We start from the raw sequence: 14,119 nt of genomic DNA on the forward strand, positions 1-14,119 counted from the left end.
CTTCTTGTCATTGCTCTGCTGCATGATTGGTCTGGAAAAGTTAGCCAAGTGGAGCTTTAATGTGACTGTGCAAACTGTAGGAAAATAAGATCTGAAGATTCGTGTTCTGTGCATATTGTTGTTCATTTCTGCTCATACTGACAGGAAGTTACGTTACTGTTCATTCCCTCATTTTTCTGTCTGTTTCTAGATACACTAGATCCTCTCTTCATGCACCCTGATTTACCTTGTGGGACCCACACAGGGAGCTGTGGTCATGTAATGCATGCAGCCTGCTGGCAGAAGTAAGGATGTGTCTTTGCTGCCTTTTAATGGTTTTTAATTAATCTCTTTTCCAAATCACCTTAAGAGTACACTGAAAACAAGGTACAGTAAGTAGATATTTAATTAAGGGATCAAAATTATTTGTACTCGTCTAAAAATGAACTATGGAACAAGAGATGTTTTGACTTGATGAAGATAATCATCAGCAAAAGTTTTAGGGCCTTCTATGACCCAGAGAAGAATTTCTAAGGACTTAATTTATGCAAATATAAGCAATGGAATAAAATTTGTCAAGAATAAGAAACTGTATGGAGTAGGTTTACTTTTAGCAACAATACTCTGAAAGTCTGTCTCCAGGTCAATCCTTAAAGGGTGAAACTGATCTGTTCCAGTGTGTTTAGAAGAGATTCTAGCATCTAGAATAGAATATGAGGAATATGAGTGGTTAAATCTTGTGACTCCTCCCATGTCAGGGAAGAAACTCTTAATGAAAAGTAAGGGTGAAGAATTAATGCAATTGCTGTAGACTTTATTGGATTTCTGTTGTTCAGGGGACCCACCATTCAGACCAAGTGTTTGGGATTTCAATGCAACTTAGACAGTAAAAGACCAGGATTCCTGGCTTGTGGGATGCAATCATCCTACATTTCACTCCACATAGGTGTAGCAAGTCTATATAAGCAGTGTGAGCTAATAATAGAAATAATCCCACTGAGGTATTATCAACAGCTAAGAGGCGGGTCATGCAATCACAAGCTAATCTTGTAATTGTCTCTTTCTACATGTGACATAACGTTATAAACAATCTCTTGAGGTTTGTTGTTTGTACTTACGCCATTTTACTTTAAAAAGTCTTTGAACTGAATTTCTAGTGTTTACCATTCACTGGTAAACATCCAGTGTTTAGAATTTTTACATTCTATATGTGTGTATAATGCTGTTTTTTAGAATAAAACATCAGTATAGTATAAATAGGTGCACACACTTAAAATGAAACCCAAGTATGCTCCTTAAGTATAATTCATCTGCTCTTGGCAGATCCATCTACATCTGCATGGATCTAAGTAGTGCAACATTGGAGCTCAGTTCCTTTGCTCTTCTTTAAGAAAAGATTACTTGCTGTATGGGTTAGTGGGATTAAAATGAACACCAGGTTCTTCACATATGGTATGGCACAGAAGGTTTCAGTATAGTTGTTTATTTATTACATAACATTCTAACTTAGTAATATTCTTCCAAACTATGCCTGCCATACCTTTTTGTGTGCAGCCTACAAGTGCTGGAAATACCTTAAAACAGATTAAGTTGAAAATGAGTGGAATATCCTTGTAGTATATGTACATATATGAGGAAGAGGATGTATGAGGAAGAGGAGTTGCTTGCAAAAACATAGTTGTGTGATTGTGGGGAAGATCAATGTATGGGTTTTCGTTTATAACAAAATACTTCCCTAAGTATTCTTAGAACTTCTGCAGATGCCCCTGCACATACACTTTCTCTTCTCACATAAATGGAATTTTATTTTATTTAAGATATATGGTTTAAAGCAAAAACAAAAAAATCTAGTTATTACCTTGGTGTGGAAGTTAGATAATTCTGAACATTAGGACTGAATTGTTATCCAGAGAAGATTTAAATGTTTGATCTTTTTGTTCCCATAAATACCAATGAGACAATAATGACATTTGAAGGTTTACTTGCATCCACTGATGGGACAAAAATTATAATGAAACCTGTAAAAAGATCATAGTTGTTTCTTATTTCCTTTTCTGTTTAAAATAGTTGAAATGTGATATTCTAATAGATATTATTCTCTCTTCCTGTTAAAAGGCTACAGTTGCACTGTCTAGTCATGATACTCAGTAATTGCAATGAATAGCTGATTAATAATTTGTGAAATGTTACCAGTAGTGTTTCCTAAAATTAAATAACCATATGTTCAATACCTGTTCCAAATTTACTATAGTGAGTTGCATATGAGAGTTATTAGATACAGTGTTTCATTATGTTGAAGATAAGAGGGAAGATTAGAAAAAAGTAAGGACTGCTTGTCTGCAAAATCTTAATGAAATTTATAAGGATAATATAAGTGAGGGAAACTTGCCATCATTTTCCCATTAGTGCTCACCATGCATTTTTGCCTGAATTCATCTGGGTACTCGAAGGTTTTATTATTTTCCTATTCAAGCGTGTAGAAGAGTTACAAATCAAAGGAAAAGACTCCTTTGTTGGCTTGGATAAGTGTTTGCTGTGTAATTATGCTTTGAACCTTTGTGTTCATGTTGCATTTGAGCCATTCCACTTTCTCATTTCCTTTTTAATGTTGTAGGTACTTTGAAGCAATGCAGCTGAACTTCCGACAGCGTCTGCATGTTGAACAGATATTTGACTTGGAGAATGGAGAATATCTTTGTCCCCTTTGCAAATCTCTGTGCAATACTGTGATTCCTATCGTTCCATTGCAGGCTCAGAAAATAAACAGGTGAAAAACCAGATTGGTTTTGGTTAACCTCTAATTAAAAATTAAAAAAAAAAGAGATATTACGCTGGGGCTGGTCAGCTTTTCAGATTTTTGGAAGGAAAACTTAAAAAACCCCCTCATCTGTATAAAATACTGCATATCTCCTTATTGATTGTTTAGCCAAATATACCTCTTTTGGCAGTAAATATTTTATTTTTTATAAAACATTTTTAGGTTACGCATTTTTTGGAGCTGAAATCAAATGAGAAAGTACCTAGACATGAGTTAATGTGTTTGGATCTAATTGTGTCCTCTGCTTTTTCAGTTAAGGTGGTTCTTTGAGTGTTAAAGTAAAACCTGCTTTCTATTTTTCTTTCCAGTGAGGATGCAGAGGCAGTAGCTCAAATCCTGTCCCTAGCTAGGTGGCTGGAGATTGTCACAGCCAGGATATCAGGCTACAGTGTGAAGAATGCTAAAGGTTTGTTATCTTAATTTTTAAGGTATTTTGTGGGATAGATGTCAGTGCATGTTTTAACTAGTACCAGCAGAAAACTTCAAATAAAGAATATGTTTTGCTCTCAATCAAGACAGTATCAGATAAAGCTGGGGATAAAACTTACTGCCTTTTCTGAGTTGATATCTTGATTTCAGTGCCCTCACCAATTTTCTGGCTTCTGTTAAATTGTTTCCATCTTCCCTGTAGGAAAAAAAAATAGGTGCACTTGGAGAGGATGCCAACAGACTAATACTCATGGTTAATAATCTTTTGTATGGACTGTGAGGTAATAAAAAAGAGAACAAAATTGTAAAGGACAAAATGAAAGTAGGTATGAGTATTTAGAAAATAGGAGGCACAGAGAGTCTACTGTTTTGGGGAATAGAGGCAAATGTTACTTAAAGGAGGAATCATGGAATATAGTCTGGCTGGTGAGGTGTGTTTGCTATTATTTTCAAATCAGTTTCAAATAAAAAGGCTACTGTCTTTTTTTTCAACTGCTTTAAAAACCTTAACAGCTTCTTTGCTTTTTAATGCGGATGTATTTTTTTTCCTATTAGGAGAGAAACAAAGTCTTCCACCTTTCACCAACAAGGGAACGGGGAATTCAGCTTTGGAATTTCATTCCATCCTTAGTTTTGGAGTTCAGTCCTCGTAAGTGTTACTAGCAGTATTCTCTGTGCTATATTAAATTTCCCTTCAATATCCCAGCTATACTTCAGAATGTGTATTGAAGGAAAGACATGATTTGTTTGGTCTGACTAGGGACTTACTTATTCTTTTCCAAAAGCATTGACTGAAATTGAATCTGTGAGGAGCTAGGTGGAACTTTTGGTCAAATCCAGTCTGGTACTTCTTATGTTCTTGGTACAAAGCTAGAAGCCTGGAATCTTCTAATCTACAATTCCAATTATTTGGGTTACTTGCTGTGCCTCTAGGCATGTTATTTATCATTTTTCTGTCTTAATTTTTTGCTATGCTTCTGTTTTGGGCATAGATTTCAGGTGGCTTTGGACATAATAATGGAATGTGGATCACTTTGAGGAATAGGGCTCTTGTCTGTTTCTATTCTATTCTAAATTAAACTCAATGCCAGCATTTAGTTTGAGACAGCAATTGGTGATCATGTTCCACATTACTAATTGTAACAGTAAGCATGTTCAATTCCAGTGGGCAAAAGCGTTTGCCCACTAAAACAGAATAAATGGGTAGATGCTTTTCAAGTGAGCTCAGCTGTCCCTTATCTCTTTTTAGACCATGCTGTAAGTACTCTGCTACTTCAGACTGATATCAAAGTTATGCAAAATACCCACGTGTATCTCTTATTTGTAGAAGAATAAAAAAAAGTTCTGTTGTCAGAAAGCTGAATCAAATTTTTTCTTGATAACGGATGTTTGTGGGAAAGATTCTATGGTTTAAATAGTGTTGTTTAAGTATGAACCTGGCTAAACCCCAGACTTTGTGATACAATTGTTTTGTCCATAAAGATACAGAGGATTAATATGAATGTCATATATTTCTGTTAGAAAGTCCTATGTATGACCTGGGAAAAACCCCACAAGCCATTAAAACTGCTAAACACTTGTTTAGATAAAACTACATTTACATAACCTAACCTGATGTAATTTGAAAAGAGCTTAAGTGCTAAAAAATGTGTTTAAAAACACACTTGAAATGCCTTCCATTGTTAGCACCTAGTTATTTTCACTTCAGGAATTAAAACTACTGTTTCTTACGATATTTATTTTCATTGTATTTTACTTTAAAATGTTTGCACTTTTCTAATATGAATTACAATGTAACACAGAGAAATAATATCTTCCAGCCTGGCAGCTCTTAATCTCTCCATTTGTAAAGCCGTTTCTGTCAAGATACTTGTTTACTACTGAAAGCTAGGGATTTTTTTCATCTCTGTCCAGACAAAGGGTCTTTGTTCTTTCATAAATAACTGCCCTGGTTTGGGCTTAGGCTTTGATAGTGATTGATTAACCGGTAAGTAATTAACACTATTAATGATTGAGACTGAAATTTTCTCATCTTGCTTTTGCAGAGCCAAGTACTCAAGCAGTATCAAGGAGATGCTTGTTCTCTTTGCCACCACCATTTACAGAGTTGGGCTCAAAGTTGCTCCGAATGAAGCCGATTCCCGGATTCCTATGATGACCTGGAGCACTTGTGCTTTTACCATCCAGTGTATAGGTAAAGCATGATTTCAGTTTACTCCTTCTCATTAATTGAAAATGTTACAGTTGCTTGATTGTTTAATTTTATACAATGTGGTTGTACAAATAATAGTTCTGCATAAATACAAGCCATATATAATGGTATAGCAAATTAAGTTATACACAATTGCATATATAACAGAATTATTACCTATAAACTAATATAAATAATAGGATGCTTTTCTTAGATAGTAGCTCATGAAGTACGATATGGAATGCCAACACTGGGTTTCATTTGAAATAGCAGTTAGTGATCATGTTCCACACTACTAATTGTAACATAAAGCATGTTCAATTAATATTTTCAGGTTGCCAAAGATCATTGACCTGCAGTCATTTTCTACGCTAAATACCTAATAGCTGTGAAATAGTACTCCCTGTCTCATTATTTGTTTTTGTCTGTATTCTTAAAGAATTTTCATGGGATTTGTAGAAGATAGTCTCTTGTATTCTGAAACTGCTAAGTAGGTACCTGGTAGAAAAAGAAACAAAAAAAACCCACCAAAAAAAAAAGAAGAAAAATACCCCCACAAAAGCAACAACAAAAAACCCCCCCAGACAAACAAAAAAACCCCCCACAAACAGAAATAAACCCCACAAATAAACAAAAAACCAAAACCAACAACAACAACAAAACCACACCAAAAAAAAGAAAAAAAACCCCAAAAAACAAAACAACAAACACAAAAAAACCCAAAACAATCAAACATTTTCTGCCATGAATCTCTGAAGTCAAAAAAATGACCAGAAAAATTATTTCATTGTTTGGGATAATGTATCTATCTATTTAATTTCATTTCTGTATTACATACACAATTAAGTTTGTGTAATGACCACGAAGCTGTGGATAAATCCTGTAGATGCTTCCAGGCAGGGAAAAAGGCAAGATCTAGGTCTAAAATGCATGATGAAGGGCTTGAGAGCATCATTGTACGTGTCCATACACGTGATTTGAACACTATACCAAGTATTTCTTGATGAAGATGTTGAAGTACAAGTTTAGTCTACCTTGAATCTCTAGTAGAGTATCAGGAGTTCAAGAGGTTTTTAGGTGGATTAGGAATATTCTTATTTGGCAGAAATAGTCACAGAACTGATTGCATCTTCGGTGATGGATTCTATATTTTCAAATAGATTGAGAAAATACTGGAAGCCACCCACTTTATTATTGTTACTGTACTTAATGCTGTGCAGGTTGGTTTTGTTTGATATATGAAAAAAGATATTGGTGGCTGTCAAGGGGGACTTAGCCAGCAAGTGCGTAAATGCAGTAACTGTTATCACAGCTCTGATTTTGAAGGCCTGTGTTAGAAGAAAATTCAGGTACTCCTGAGGAGAAGAGTATAAAGCTAGAGGGACCACTGTGACAGTTTGACTTGGCCACACACTTCCTTGGAATCAGTTTTGTTTGCAAATAGAGCAGACTTCTGTGAAATTGTAAAGCAAAACTGCCTGTATAGCTTCAGTATACTGGTCTGGAGTCTAGTTATAGTGCATTATTGGAACCATTTAATGAGCATATAGCCAAGGTGCCTAGACAAGGAACTTTAGAGGAACCTCTAGAGAAGGTTCAAAGCTTCATTGACCCAAGGGCTGTGAACTGGTATCATTGCCAAAAGCCAGATTCCTGAAAAAAGAAACAGGCTCAAAACCTGCCAAAAACAAAACCCCAAAACAAAAAACCTCCAAACCAAAATCTCCCAATTAAATAAAATTTTAAAAATTCCAGGTGTACTGTTTTATCTCTGGAAAGTGGCTAAAATACACAAACATTTGAACTGGTACCTGTTTATTCAGTTGAGTTAATTTGATTTTTTATTTTTATCAGCTTATTTTTTCCTGATTATTCCTTCAGAATGAAAGCACTCAGGGAGGAAAGATGAGCTGTATTCCATCTTGGGAGTTTTGTTTTCAAAGTATGTCTATTAAACTGTGGTCAAATGCAGTAGTGCAAATTTTTTGCCAGGTTGCCAAGGCAAGTTTTGGCTGCTCCAACCTTGGCAGTGTTCAAGGTTGAATGAGGCCTTAAGCCTAATGTGGTCTAGTGAGGGTGTCTTTGCCCCTGGCAGGGGTGTGGGAATTAGATGATCTTTAGGATCCATTTCAGCCCCTTAACATTCTGTGATAAATATGAGGGTGAGATGGCTGCATAGCATCTCTGTAAATGCAACTTGATGGTTTTGAGCATTGCATAAGGGTAACTGAAAATTAATCTGAATCCGTTGAATGAATGTTTTATCATTCATGTGAAGCAACATTCCTTTAAATCCTTAGTTTGCAAAGTCTGAAAACTGAAAATTTTAAAATAGCTTATTGCAATAATTTTTCTTGGATATCATCAGTGCCATTTAAGACAGATTTTTTTTTTAAAGAGAATTCTGTTATAACAATGAGATTGAGCTTTAAAAAGGAGTGTATATAGTAAGAATAAATTAATACTAGGTTGTGTAGAAAAAAATGGCTTAATTTTTTCTGTGTTTAATTTTAAGAAAACCTCTTGGAAACAGAGGGCAAGCCTTTATTTGGATCCCTACAAAATAGACAGGTATGGATGAGTAAGATATGCAATATATTTTAAATAAAATGTTTATTTATAATATAGATGCATCTATAAACCTGTCAAAACTGTTAACATCAAGAGCATAAAGAGCACTTTGAAAGAATAATATGTCTGCTTATATATGGGTGTTCATATTAAATTAATTTATAAATGTCTTTTCTGTTTATGTAGAAGTGGATATGCTTTTACAGTTCTATATCACTATTATATTTAGCCTTTTTCCCATTCAACCCTTTTCTCTTGTGCTCTAGCACAGTGGCCTTAAAGCATTAGTGCAGTTTGCAGCTGCTCAGAGAACAACATCTCCACAGCCCCTGATTCAAAAACATCTGATTCGTCTTCTAGGAGGTACTGTATTCCTTTTATTTACTGCCTTCTGTGTCGTGGAAGTTTCTGTTCCAAAGTGACACAGGTTAACACAGCATAGAAGCAAGGGTTGGAGTACTTGACAGCAATGCTCACTTCAGTTGCCTGAAATTATAGGGCGTAGATTGAACTCACCCCAGATTACCCAGACCTACACATGCTCAAGTCTGGAACAGATGGATAACAACTGTTTCTGGCAACGTTCAGAATTACTCAAATTCTCTTCTAAACAGGTGAATAAAGCCACAAAATAGGTATTTCTTAATTGCTGAGACCTCATCATCTCAGCATGGAGAAGAGAAGGTTCTGGGGAGGTTTCATTGCAGACTTCCAGTATCTTATGAGGGCTTATAAAAAGGAGGGAAAGGGACTTTTTAGAGAAATAGATAGGGGCAGGACATAAGTGGGATGGTTTTAAACTGAAAAACTAGGTTTAGATTACCTATTAGACAGAAATTCTGTACAGGGGGTGTGGTGAGGCACTGAAACAGGCTGCTCAAAGAAGTGGTTGCCCCATCCCTGGAAGTGTTAAGGATCAGATTGGCAGGAGCACTGAGCAGCCTGATGTAGTGAGTCACATTCCTGCCTTTGGCAGGGGAGATGGAACTGGATGGTCTTTAAGCTCCCTTTCAATGCAAACCATTCTATAATTCTGTGACTTTCAGCACTTTCAAAAGGCTGCTTGAAGCCTAGCTTAATATATTTCAGTCCCAGGGAAAGCTAGTTTGAGTCATATAGCTTCCCCTCTGTTTCTTATTGATTAGGTGAGTATGGTGACCTTTGTGAATCCCAGTCTCGGATTTGCTTTCTATTAGATAAGACTCTTAGGTGTGGTTCTTAGGCTTTTGTGTTGAGCAAGGTTGTTAGGCATCTGGTGTTGAGGTGCCTGAGGACCTTCACCCTTAACACTGTGTGATTTATTAGAGCTGGAGAAATAAGGATTTATGTCTCAGAATTTTGAAGATATATATTAATTAAAATTGTTAACTGTTCATGCATCTGGAAATAGCTAAACATGCACAATCAAATCAGTGGTAAACAGTTAATTAAATGGTTCCTTACTTAAGGATCTGAACCTTTGTTTGGTGAAAACACAGAAATGATTGAGGCTCTAAAATCAGATTCTGATACTACAATTCAATCCAAAAGAAGAAAATACGTGCTAAATGTATAACTGATACCTTTATTTTGTAGTTCTCCTACCAAACTTTAAAGGGGAGGACACTCCATCACTCTTAGAAGTAGATATGTTCCACATTTTGGTAAGCAGGTTCATTTTATTATTCATGTTAATACTTTCTTTTGAGGACAAATTTTTGTGTACTGTACTTTATAAATAGTATGTGTTCACTTGTGTGAGTCAAATAGTTATAAATGAGCAACAATCAAAGGATTGCATATGACTGCTGTGTTTACTTCTAGTTCTGCTAATTTTCAAATGTTTGCTGTCTTGTTCTTATTAAATTTCCTTCTTGCAATCTCAGTCTTCTTTTTACCACTTCCATTGTTATTAGACATAAAAAAATAAACTTAAAAATGCACTCAGTTTCTTTCTCTCACTTTCCCTTCGTCTCAATCAGTGTCTCAATCAGTATGTCATACTCTGATTCCTTCACACTGACTCTCATTACCTTCTATAGTTTTCTTAGACCCTCCTTTCTGTTCTTAATGTGAATCTGTATTATAGATTTTTCTACCATTTAAAAAAATCCAAAGCAAGCAGAAAACAACAACAAAAACAAACTCAGCAAATAAAATCCGTCTTGCCCTGGCTGCCCTTCTATCTAATGCTTGGTCTCACTTCCCACTTTTTTCAGCATGCTTTATCTCGTGTCAAAGAACAGAAGATTAGCTTTTTAGGAACTGGACATGGTATATCTCTAAACTGACAATTACCATTCAACTCTGAGTTTCCTATGTGCCCTAATGCTCAAATAGTTAATAATTTCCAGTGAGTTTTTTCTACAGTTTGAATTAAAACTGACAAGATAGATTAATATACTCAGACTACAGAAATAAAATACAAATGTATAGTGAGAGAATAATTGCTACCCTTGTATCCATTACCAAATTTTTGGCAATTTAATATTTGCCTATTCCTTTTCACTGTAGGTGGGAGCTGTGTTATCCTTTCCATCTTTATACTGGGAAGATGCTGTAGATTTGCAACCTTCATCAATTAGTTCAGCCTATAATCATCTCTACCTCTTCCATCTGACAACACTGGCACACATAATGCAAATCGTCATCTCTTCAGCAACAGGTAGTTGTGTATTTCTGTTGCATTTTCCTGGCATTTTTGCACAGTTTCTTAAAAATAATGGATTGATACCATTAGTGTCTTCCAGGTAGAAATGTTTTCATAAGACACTTAGGCCTAGGTAGTAATAACTGTTTTCTGGTAAAAATTAAATAGCGCTACATCAAGTTCAGAGCATTTTATTGTATCACTTCTGTGTGCTTAGGCTAGGAAAATAAAATAGTCATTGATATACCAGTACTTGATTCAGACAATTTCATTTCAGAGGGGTAGCTTCCCCTTCTTCACTCCTTGTAAGAGAATGAAAGTTCTGCCAGCATCACTGAGCTGCAGAGTGATAATCCATATGGATTTGGGAAATAACATTTTCTTTGCCCTTCAACTCAGTAATACCCAGATCTGAAATACAGAATCCTGTAAACTGATAGGAGAGAATTTAATTTTTCTCTCTATTTCATAACATAGTTTAAAATTGCCTGTAGACTTTCTAGCTAGTACTTTGTTTTTTCTTCAGCATGATAGGAATTTTTAAAAAATCTAGAGATTCAAAAAAAAATTTCTGTAGCTTAAGCTATGTAGGACAACTTCAAAAGTTCAAGGGAAGGAAGCGGTTCTTTACTGAGGATAAGCAATGAGGGTGTAATCCTGATTTTTCCTTACAGCATTAAGTCTTAGGAGAACATTATTAAGACAGAAAACAACAAAGAGAAATTAATTAAGCAAATTAAAGTGGAATTAATTCTGTAATGCAATTGAATAATAATAAACAAGATTTTAGTATTTGTCAAAGACAAGTGTGTCAGGATGTAGTGCATTTACTGAGGGTTCTTCTTTTTGTGTGCAGAATCCCCTACTGCTCACTCATCTGACAATAGTGAGGAGGCGCAGTCGGCACAGTCTTTCTGTAGAGAGGTTTGCCAGTACACCAGTGGGTAAGTAACAGTTCAATTGTAGTGTTAAATCTTCTTGGAAAGACAGCAATCCACAGGATTGACCAGGACAACACAAGACAGGAAAAAAAACCAACTTATTTTGTATGGGGAGTTAGCACAGTGCCTTGTGCTGTCTTCCCATGCTCCTGAACACTGAAACTGGTGAAAAAAAATGCTCTTAGTTAAAGTGGCTACTTTTTGTGGACAGCAGAGTGAATTGTTAGCCTGAGGATGAAAAAATACCTGTATCCATTGTGGAGAGAAATACATCCAACTGCAGTATTTAGTTTTCTTTGCTTTGATTATTTTGGTTTAGATCTCTTGTGTTACAACTGGAATCCAGAAAGAAGGAAATGGCCCTATTGCAAAAGGGGGATAAGTGTAAAGCTGAACATTGTTGCTTATTTGAGTGTTAGTGCCCATTTTTCAGACTTCTTTTTGACAGCTACAGCTGTCTACTTTGAAGATTTAATACAAGTGTGGTTCATAAACTCAGTACTCATTCCTTGTGAAAAGGAGAAGTTGGAAGTTAAGTGCTGGTGGCTGTTTCACAGAATTTGGGGTACACGAGGGTTGCTTCTACATAGCTACCATTCTACCAATGTTAACCAAAATATGATAGTGCTAGAATGATTTGCACTATGAACTACTGCAGCTTTTTCTCATTTGTGTTTTACAGTTGCTTTAGTCAGGATATTCCAGGCTGGCTTGTGTGGGATTGTGTTAAAAAAGGCATCATGCCTTACCTTCGTTGTGCTGCTTTATTTTTTCATTATTTGCTGGGAGTTTCTCCACCTGAGGAGCTAGTACAAGGTAAATATGAGAAAACAAATGTATGACCTTCTTTGTCTGGAAAGAATTTTTAAATGTTCACAATAACTTAACAATAGCAAATACATGAAAATAAGACTTGGAAAGTAAAGGAATTACTAATTTGTAAAGGAAGGGACAGGCATGTGAAGCTAAGTTGTGCTGAGCTGCATAGAAGAGCATTACTTCTGAGTATATGTAAATATGTGAATTATCAGAGATGTATTGAGAGTTAGTACTTGTTGATAAAGATTCAGTGGTTTAAGGATAATTTCAGGAACTTAGGTTGCATCACCTGAGAAATTGCCTGAAATATATTTTAAAAGTCCAGAGTTTTCATGTAGTGCTAATGTTGGTAAATGCTAAAGATATAGGGATTGAGGAAAACAAAGCCAAATAGGTACAAAGCACATTATAAAACTTAAGTGCCTTCCTTGAAGGATCCTAAGGCATTACTGATACTAACCCCAAAAATAAATGTTCTATGTGTCAAAATGCAGTGAAACAATCATTAACTATTTAGAAAGAAGGGCAGTAGTTTTATGAATAACTGAGGTAAAATATAACATGTATATAACATGCTATATTTTATGCTATATATAACAACAAAAATACAAAATGGATTTATATAAACTGTGAACTAAGTTTGAATTTTGTTAGAATATACAAGTCAAAATCTCTGCACATTGGGATATGCTGTTATCTTTACCAGGGGTCTGGATCTTTGTTTCTGTAGGGAGGAGTCTTTCTGGTGAACCAACAATGTAATTTTGGGTAGCAAAGACCACCCAGCAAACTATAAAATTAGCCCAATTTTATGTAATGTTAGCACTGACTTGATTACAGCAAAATTTAATATCATTGAGGACTATTGTAAGGATAGGGAAAAACTAAAATGCAAATGCAGAAATCTGTTGCATTTGTGTTACGTATTATGCAGTAATTTAAGCAAGGAATTTTGTTATGTAACTTATGCATTAAAAATACTTAATATATATAAAATTCATTTTAACAGATCCTCAGCTAATCCAAATTATTACAGCTCTGATTAAATTGGCAGAATAATATCCAGTTGCACTATGTAGGAGCTATGATGCTGTAGGATACTATTCAGTGGAAAAGGGATCAGGAGATTTCTAGTTTTGAGTGAATTATTCAGCAGTGTTGAAACACTTAAACACTCATTCATGTTTTCTTTTGCAGTTTCTGAAGAAGGGCAATTCAAGGCACTTTGTAGTTACCTCTCTCTACCTACAAATTTGTTCCTGCTCTTCCATGAATATTGGGACACCATAAATCCACTGCTTCAAAGGTACTAACTGGGACTGGACAGGCCATGTTCTTTTGTGGTGGCCCTGTGGGAGTTCTAGATCAAAATTGTTAATAAATGACTGAGCTCAAATTCATACTGAAGTTCTAAAAACTTTGTACAGGTACACTCAATCTCTTAAAGCACTTCAGAAACATAAAGCACTCTGTATTTTATGGTAATTCCACTATTAAATAATTATGGTTTAAGGGACTAGTGTTTGCAGACCTGTATGAAACCATACAGACAGAAGTTATTTTAAACCATTGCTTCTTTGATATGCCACTCAGTGTTCATTTGCCCATTTTTAATCTGTCTACAGCAAATGTGCTGATTACATGAGATGTGGAAAATCATGTAGCTGGCAGGATGAGGCTTTGTATTATTTCTTCTCAGCATTTGCAAAATGGACTGGCGGATGTTGAAATTGGCTTAATGG

The 14,119-nt window shown here is 35.4% G+C and overlaps 1 protein-coding gene across 5 annotated transcripts in view; it reads left to right on the forward strand.

Annotated features, from left to right (window-relative positions):
* Positions 1-14,119, forward strand: part of UBR1 (ubiquitin protein ligase E3 component n-recognin 1) — a 60,492-nt gene that overhangs the window by 39,975 nt on the left and 6,398 nt on the right. For all 5 annotated transcript variants that reach the window (XM_064424514.1, XM_064424515.1, XM_064424513.1 and 2 more), the window contains exons 31-42: positions 191-284; positions 2,594-2,746; positions 3,106-3,203; positions 3,782-3,875; positions 5,272-5,420; positions 7,933-7,988; positions 8,255-8,351; positions 9,564-9,631; positions 10,482-10,632; positions 11,474-11,561; positions 12,241-12,374; positions 13,575-13,683. In XM_064424514.1, the coding sequence (XP_064280584.1) occupies positions 191-284; positions 2,594-2,746; positions 3,106-3,203; positions 3,782-3,875; positions 5,272-5,420; positions 7,933-7,988; positions 8,255-8,351; positions 9,564-9,631; positions 10,482-10,632; positions 11,474-11,561; positions 12,241-12,374; positions 13,575-13,683 (1,291 nt within the window). The remainder of the gene's footprint in view (positions 1-190; positions 285-2,593; positions 2,747-3,105; positions 3,204-3,781; positions 3,876-5,271; positions 5,421-7,932; positions 7,989-8,254; positions 8,352-9,563; positions 9,632-10,481; positions 10,633-11,473; positions 11,562-12,240; positions 12,375-13,574; positions 13,684-14,119) is intronic.

This window comes from Passer domesticus, chromosome 6 (assembly GCF_036417665.1).
Source record: "Passer domesticus isolate bPasDom1 chromosome 6, bPasDom1.hap1, whole genome shotgun sequence".
NCBI lineage: Eukaryota > Metazoa > Chordata > Aves > Passeriformes > Passeridae > Passer > Passer domesticus.